Genomic DNA, 8,660 nt, shown 5'->3' with positions numbered 1-8,660 from the left:
TTACATCATAAAATAAGTTCATTATTTTGCATCAAAATGTTGGAAAAGAATTTGAAAGGTTAACAAATAAAACACAACAATAACAACAAAAGGTTTCAATACACATAAATTAACATGTTTCACTCCTCAAACACACATTAAAACTATTTTGTAGCAAGACCGTAAGGAATTTTGTTTAAGAAGAAACAATAAAGTAAAAAATAGATGAATACTAACGAAGAGAACTTAAACACAAAGAAGACGACCAAAATATATCACGGTGGCGATAGCAACAATGGTGGCAGCTGGCGATAGCAACATTTCGGTGAGAGCAAGTTTTTGTAACTTATAGTTTTTACTTTCTATGATTGGAGTTTGGCTCTAACTACGTGTTTTTTTGAAAGAAAATAAGTATAAAAAAGATGATGAGGGGTTTGATTGATACAAAATTTGAGCTTAATAATGGACTGAATAAAATATTAAATGGGTAAATATAGTCATCGGTATGGTTCCACCGGTATTGCGATTAAAAAAGGCTAAAACTGAGAACTAAACCAATCCACCTCGACCACCACAATTTTCATCAGATCGGTTTGGTTTTGGAATCGAATTTAAACAATCCATTTTTTTTATTTGGATTTGAATGGTTGATTTAATCCATTTTTGATGACGGCTTGCACCCTACTTATTGGTAGTAAACAATGCATGGCAAAGAAAGAGGAATGAAGAAAGAAAGTGTGGTGTGTTTATAAACATAAGAGAGAGAAAGATAGAAAGTGGTATGTTGATTAATATAGAGAATTTTTTAACTTACCCCATGCTCTAAAAAAAGACTTTATGCAATTTTTAAATTACCCCTCTAAAATTGGAAATATATTTTCGGTGCACACATTTTTTATGTTGCACTGACATGAAATCGAAAATGTACTGCCGATACAAATCAGAAATGCACTTCCAGTTAACACTGTCATGTTGCATATTTCAATAAAAGACTTAAATTTTTTTTTATAAGCTAAAAGACTTAAAGTTGCTTTAGACACAAGTATTAATGAATCACATTCTCTCCCTGATTTACCTGATTAATAATTTGAACTAAATATTGATGAAGCAAGTAATTAAATTATTTATTATTATTATTAAGGAAACTGAGGATGATAAGGTGTCAGAGGCGCTTATTGTGGCCGAAGCTCTTTAACGGTTGTGGACGGAGAGGATGAGGAAGGCTGAGAACAAAGAGGATTTTTTGAGGGAAGTGGCGCCTTTCAGATAGAGATGAAGAGCCAATGTGTTAACCCTAGAAATAAAACACAACGTTTCAGCCTCAGTTATTTCATTTATGTTTTTTAATTCTTTTAATTTGAAACATTAAGTCTGAAATGATGATAAACATTGAATGATATAATAAAAGGGGATAAACATTAAGTCATATATTATTCAAATCATCTATATGGATATATTAGCAGGAACGGAAGTGTATTTCTGGTTTTTATCGAAAGTGTATTTTTTATTTTAATTTTACTATAAAATAGGACGAATTAAAAAACGAATGAATTATATGTGTGTGTGGTACGTACCGAAAATATATTTCCAATTTTCAAAAATATTTTTAAAATTTTGAGTGGTGCATAAAAAAACATAAGATGGATTAAAAAATTCTCTTAATATAAAGAGAGGAAGGTAGAAACTAGAAAGTAATGTGTCAGAAGTAATAAAGAGAGAGAAATTTAGAAAATATTTATTTGTGGTGCAACATCCCCCGGTAATACATGGCTCCACCTTTGAATTTATTTAAATACCAATGTTTAATAAAAGCTAATGCAAAAAAGGGTTCTCAAAGTGATTATTTTAGGGGTTCTCAACAAAAAAAGTGATAAAATAGTCAATTCTCCCAAGTGTATAACGTTTGGGTACTAGTATAGTCTTGTATCGTTCTATAGTATCATAACAAAGACCTAAAAAGATTATAAGAAAAATTATCAAGAAGGATCTCGAAATTAATGATTTAGATAGATGCATGGTGTTTGATAAAATATTATGGCGTAAGTTGATCCATGTAGCCGATTCCACCTAGTGGGATAAGGCGTAGTTGTTGTTTGATAGGAAGCAATTTCTATCAAGGTTCTAAACAAGAGTTTATGCTAGGAAAGGAGAAGAATGTTAAATTAACTAAATGAAATAAAGGAAGATAAAAGACTTTTTCATTTGATTTTGAAACTCATCAATGTCTCAAGGGACTACATATATAGTACTCATAGTGGATACTAAACTAGAAAACCCAAACACTAATAAAAGCCCAACTACATAACAATACAAATAAAGTACTACTAATATAAATTAGGCATTAATTTAAATAACTAAATTATTTATCTAAATAATTTCTCTTCTCTTTCATTGCCAACCCCTTCAAAAACAATCTTGTCCTCAAGGTTGTAAAATCAATATGAGAATAAAGACATTGTTCCTGGATCCCATTGCTTCCCATTGCTTGAATAACAAATTGTCACTGATTATTTGCAACACAAACTTCGAAATTGGAATGAAAGACTTCAATACACACCTCTTGTGTTTTGTTGAGAGACACGAGTAGTTCTCCAAGAAAACAGAATAGCATTGCTTCAATATTGGGTCTAATATCCTCCCAAGAGGAGTTGATCTTGTTCTGTTTTGATTGCTCTTCTTTTCTTTGCTTGAATTATCCCAATGAATAGAAGATTCAGGAGTCACTGGACCAGACTTTGAACAAACATACTTAGAACCAAAATGTGAAACCACCGAGCCTTCCTTGAAACTGAAACTTCTGCAAATTCGACTTAAGTTGAAACTAAACCGACGGTTGTGGGACGATGAATTCATACCCTTCTGAGAAGTCAGCTCATCAGTTTCTTGGTCCAATGCTTCGTTCAGATTACTGAAAGAAAACTGAATGCTCAGCCTATTTTCCAACACATCATTTTCAAAGCAAGCAGCTTCATATTGCATACCAGGCATCTCATTTATTTTGGAAGCAGACTTTTCCGAGACTGCAGAAGAATGCTGGTTTGACACTAGGGGTTGACGCAGAACCAAGAGACTTTCAAAGTGCTTCAGGATGCTGGTTTGATCTGTTAGCAACAACAAAGGAAAACATTCTTTCAAGGTATCCAGAATATACAAAACCTGTTGAGCTCCCATATTTGCATTTGTGTTTTCAGCATTTGCATTTGCATTTGCTTTTGCTCCACCATCAAGCAGTAGAAACTTGTTGAGTATGTTATGGACAGAGCCATTAGTCCCTTCAGTCATTCCCTGTATAACAGCAATAAAACCATCCAAAGCAAGAATATGCATGGCAGACAATGGACAATTCTGGACAACAAATTAGCGAGGTCTTCAAAAACATTACTGCGATGCGAGTTATGTCGCTATCAAAGTTAGCATACATATCAATCATAAATGTGTTTTGCCTGCAGAAGTCGACAAGGGCTTCCATGGAGACTCCTTTAGCTTCCTCGAAACTCATCTTTTTAAAGCAATCCAAGGCCTCCATAACATATATAGAAAACAATGCAGCTAAGTCAGGAACCAGTTGATCATTGCCATCATCGGTCACTAACCTAAACACACCACTTATTTGAAGGCTTTGCAACAACGGTAGTTTCGATTGGGGCTCCATTCTCTTAGAAACTTGGAGATGATCAGATGGGGCACCAACCAAAATCAAATCAAATAACAAAGGGACAAAAACATCATTATAGATTAACCTAATGTCAATCCAAGAAATATACCTTCTCATGGAATCTAAAACAACCGTGCATAGCTTTTGATCAGAATTACGATACATAGAAATAATGTCATACCAAGCTCTGACTAAATCTGATACCCACTGCTGTCTGATGGCGTCTTTAACGCTGGTCAAGTCGGAAACGGAGATCCAAACAGCTTCAGTGTTCTGACCAATTTTGTCGATTCTATGAGCCTCAAACAAGGTGTAGTCGGCGGCAGTTTCATGGAGGAGGAGGAAGAGAGCCCTGTTGATGGCCGCAACAAAAACCCTAGAAATAGTGTCCTTCAATTTTTCTCTGACATATGAGGAGAAATCGAAAATACCATTAACTTCAAATGCTGACGCTGATTTCACAGCAATAACGTTATCGACTGGGAGCTCCAAATAGATGTTGGATGGGGTTAAGATCGGAACGACTGTTTGAGTAGCAGTTAGAGAACTCGAACAAACATCAACATCGAGGACCATGGAAGAAAACTTGATCTCCTTGTGGGGATGATAACGTCATCGGGATCCGTCGAAACAGATTGTAACGATGACTCCTCGTCCTCGGGATCTGAGACGCCTTCTTCAATTTCGTGGTCTTTTTCTGATTCTTGTTCTTGATTTGTGTCAAGGATAACTGTTTGAAACTGTTCCTTTTGTGAATCAGAAGGTTGTTGAAAAACTTTTCTGGTTGTTAGATTGTGATTTGTGTGTGTTACGGATTTTTGAAAGGGGCAGGTGCAAAGTATCACAAAGCTTGAATAGGATGCTTATGAATGAGGCAGATTTTTGTGATTTTTTGTGAGTTTTTCTTAAAAGAGGGATGACTGACTTGGAGATACTTCTCAAAATCTCTTCTATTTTTAGAGTGGGTTTGATATTGAGGATAAATTGTGGAAGAGGTTTTTGTTGGTTTGAGTTGTTGATGATAAGTATTGTAGTAATAGGAATAATGAGGTGATGAATATGATGAGTATGGGTTAGGTGTATGTGGTGAATACCCATGATTTGGATACAAACTTGGTGATGATGATCCAACATGAGAGTAACAAGGTGTAAAAAGTTCTCATGAAAAAGGTGAAAATGAAAATGTGGTAGAAGATGTAAAAGAGGGGTTTGTGGGATAGGTAGGGGCTGAGTGCATTAATGTGTGTAGTGGAAGATATTTGAATTTGTGGTTTGGGGTTACATATAAAATTCTGAACTACACCTATGAGGGAGAAAAATGGGTCCCCCGTATACTACTCTCCCACAATAAAATGTTCTGTCATAATCACTACAAAACTTTCCTCAACTTTGGATCCCATTCTCACATATGAAAATTCTTCTACCAAATATCGTATTTTATTCAAAAAGTCAAATTCGGAATTTTTCCCAAATATTTTTTTAATTTACAATCTTGAGGTCAAGGTTGATTTTGAAGGGTTAGGTAATGATAGGGAGATTAATAGAATAAATTAGTATTGGTTAAATAGGTTTTATTAGTAATTGGATTTATTAGGAGTTATTTTATATTATTATGTTTTCTAGAATATTCTTATAATATTTTTGGACTCTTAATAGTTATTGGGCCTTTAGTTAATTATCCATTAGAAGTGCTATAATGTAGTGTCTTGGACACATTTGAGATATGAAATGAATGAAAAAGTCTTTTATTTCCTTTAATTCTATTTTGTTATTTAGTGTTCTTCCCCTTTCCTAGTATAAACCCTAGTTTGTAGCTTTGATAGGAATTACACCCTATCAATTTCTATTAATCTCCCTAGGGCTGGACAAAAACCGCAAATCCGACCCAACCCGCTAGAAACCGAAAGAAAAAAGGGAAATGGGCGGGTTTAATGGGTCAAACGGGCCCAGCGGTTGAGTAAGGCAGTTTTAAGGGGGTTTAATTGGGTGGGCTGGGTACCAAATACTGAACCACGGGTACCCTGACCCGCCCGAATGGAAAAGTGGCAATACTCTCAGCCAACACTCATTTCCCCCCTCACTTTCATTTCCCAGTTTCTCTCTCGCTTAACATGAAAATAGAAAACCCTAGCAGAGCATCCCCTCCACCGTCCCTCACCTCTTCTCGTGAATCACCGCCATCCCTCGTCTTCTTCTCATCAATCACTGCATCCACTCACATCTCCTTTTGTCACTCACCTTCACGAAGAACAACACTATCACCATCTTCTTGAAGTTGTGATTTTCGTTTTTCTATTGTTTGAAAGGTTGGTTGAATTTGTTCAGTATTAGAGTTTGATACTTTTAGATTTTTCTATTTAGGGTTTGAAATAATCTTTGTTCTGATATTTTGTCTCGTGTCTTGTGTTATTGTTTCATTTCATGCCAACGAATTGGACATCTACGACCTAACATTTACATGAACATGGACATAGTTATTGTTCCCTAACAACTTTTCTTCTTGTTTGCAAGGTAAATGTAATGTTGGTGGATTTTATTCGGTTTTAGAGTTTGATACATTTCAGGTTTTTCTATTTAGGGTTTGAAATAATCTTTGTTCTGATATTTTTTCTTGTGTATTCTGTTATTGTTTCTTTTCTCAATCAGTAAGCTTGGTATTCAAAGGCAGGGGTCAAAAGTTTTGGCTCAGATGGAGAAACTAGATATCATCCAAGAGGTGAGTTTTATGTGTACTGAACAAATATGTTCACCTTCTAGATTATGAAATTAAGTAAGCTAATATCCATTACAAGAGTGCATTTCACCTGTTTTTAGAAATTAACATGCTGCATCATTCACAAGGAGGATTGTGATTTACAAAACATAGAGAACAAAATAACTTTCCTTTTAGTGGTTCTTTGGGGTTCCTAAGAAGATATGGGGATTATAAAGAAATTGTCAATTAAATTTGATATTTTTCAGGGCTTTTCAACCCAGTCATAAAAGGCCCACTACCCATTAGGACTAGCTCATATGGGTCGTGGGTAGCCCAATAGACAAACATAATTATAAAATTTAAAAAATATATATTAATATTTATATTATCTTACTCTAAAATAGTATCTCGATTTTTCTCACCTCACTAAATTTTATCTCTATTATATTCAATATTTCTCTCTTAAATATTATACATTAATATTATCAATATTCTTTCATCGTATTTGTGAGAATTGGATCGAACTCTAGTGTGTCGAAGGGTAACTTCTTGGTTCGACAGTTCGACAGGGTGAAACATGAAGTCGAAGGAGGTTCACATGCTGGTGTTGAAGTGTGCATGTTGTAGTCGAAGATGGGTCTAGCATGCAGGTGTCGAAGATGCTAGGGTTGTTAGCATGTTAAATTAGGTTAGTGTTTAAACCCTAATTTGTTAAGTTGGCTTGTGTAATGGGCCTTGTGGAAAGAGTCCATTAGTTAGTATGTTAGGTTTTATTATAAATAGCATACTAGTCTCTCATCATTGCACACTGCAAGTCCTAATTTACGGTGAGAGAGGTTATTTGTTATTCTTGTAAACTTGTAATCTTGGTTTCTTAAGAGAAAGGAAAGAATAACAGTTATAACCGATTCTTGTGTTCTTCTTCTTCCTTGTTCCTTATTCTTCCCCTTGTTTTATACTTTGTTATTGGCATTGAATTCACAACAAATTGGTGCGGTGAGCGTGGAAAAGATGCCTTCTACAAAGTATGAGATTGAAAAGTTCACCGGAGTGAATGATTTCGGTCTGTGGCACATGACTCCAAACACATACTTGTTCAAGGAATTATGTGATCAAGATGGTGGATCAGTACTGCTGGGAAACAACAAAGCTTGCAAGATTGTAGGTGTTGGATCTGTGAGATTCAAGCTCCATGATGAGTCAATAAGGTTATTGACTGAAGTCAGGTATGTTCCTGATTTGAAGAGAAATCTGCTTTCTCTTGGTGAATTCGACAAGAAAGGATATGTTTTTCAAGGAGAGAAAAGTATCCTAAGAGTCATGAAGGGTTCGAAGGAAGTCTTGAGAGGCGTGAAGAAACAAGGCTTGTATACCCTTGAGGCTGAATTTGTAAATGGTCCGACAAATGTTGCATCCACGAAACCTATGTCGAAGACAGAAATCTGGCACATGAGATTGGGCCATGTCAGTGAAAGGGGTCTGGTCGAATTAGGGAAACAAAATCTGCTTGGTGGAGACAAAGTCGAAAAGGTGAAGTTTTGTGAACCCTGTGTACTTGGAAAGTCTTGCAGAGTGAAGTTCAACAAAGGCAAACAAAGAACACATGGATCCCTTGATTACATCCATGCTGATCTTTGGGGGCCTGCAAGGTGTCCATCACATTCTAGAGCGAGGTATTTCCTATCCATAGTTGATGATTATTCCAGGAAGTTATGGGTATTCATCCAAAAGACTAAGGATGAAACTTTTGAGAATTTCAAAAGTTGGAAGACTCTGGTCGAAAATCAGACTGGCAGAAAGGTCAAGAGGTTGAGAACCGATAATGGCCTTGAGTTTTGCAATGAGGCATTTGACAGTTTTTGTGATGCCTCTGGTATTGCAAGGCATAGAACTACTGCATGTACTCCTCAACAAAATGGTTTAGCTGAAAGGTTTAATCGAACTATTTTGGAGAGAGTTAGATGCATGTTGACTAGTGCTGGATTAAAGAAGGTGTTCTGGGCTGAGGCTGTTTCGACAACAACATATTTGATAAACAGATGTCCTTCGACAGCGTTAGATCTGAAGACACCTGAAGAAGTTTGGTCGGGACATCCACCAGATCTCGACAAACTGAGAGTATTTGGCTGCGTAGCCTATGCTCACATTAGGCAAGACAAGGTCGAACCTAGAGCTCTGAAATGCATGTTCATGGGATACCCTGAAGGAGTCAAAGCTTATAGGCTATGGTACCTAGAGCCAGGTCACAGGAGGTGTATCACCAGTCGAGATGTAGTTTTCAATGAAACTGAGATGGCTTTCAAGAAAACTAATGATGATGATGATGGTCGA

General features: G+C 36.0%; 1 protein-coding gene across 1 annotated transcript; it reads right to left on the bottom strand.

Annotated features, from left to right (window-relative positions):
• Positions 1–2,150: 2,150 nt before the first annotated feature.
• On the bottom strand, positions 2,151–4,913 carry LOC131629860 (uncharacterized). The gene is made up of 2 exons (XM_058900662.1): positions 2,961–4,913; positions 2,151–2,887 (listed from the first exon to the last, which is right to left on the bottom strand). The coding sequence occupies exon 1, from the start codon at positions 4,208–4,210 to the stop codon at positions 3,254–3,256; it is 957 nt and encodes a 318-aa protein (XP_058756645.1). The 5' UTR covers positions 4,211–4,913; the 3' UTR covers positions 2,151–2,887; positions 2,961–3,253.
• Between the last annotated feature and the right edge of the window lie 3,747 nt (positions 4,914–8,660).

This window comes from Vicia villosa, unplaced genomic scaffold (genome assembly GCF_029867415.1).
Source record: "Vicia villosa cultivar HV-30 ecotype Madison, WI unplaced genomic scaffold, Vvil1.0 ctg.000621F_1_1, whole genome shotgun sequence".
NCBI classification, from domain to species: domain Eukaryota; kingdom Viridiplantae; phylum Streptophyta; class Magnoliopsida; order Fabales; family Fabaceae; genus Vicia; species Vicia villosa.
The sequence above is the reverse complement of the archived record's forward strand: the minus strand, read 5'-3'. Positions and strand labels throughout refer to the sequence as shown.

Bases quoted from the DNA above. Each gene is read 5' to 3' on its own strand.
- LOC131629860 (XM_058900662.1), bottom strand. From the start codon at position 4,210: ATGGTCCTCGATGTTGATGTTTGTTCGAGTTCTCTAACTGCTACTCAA.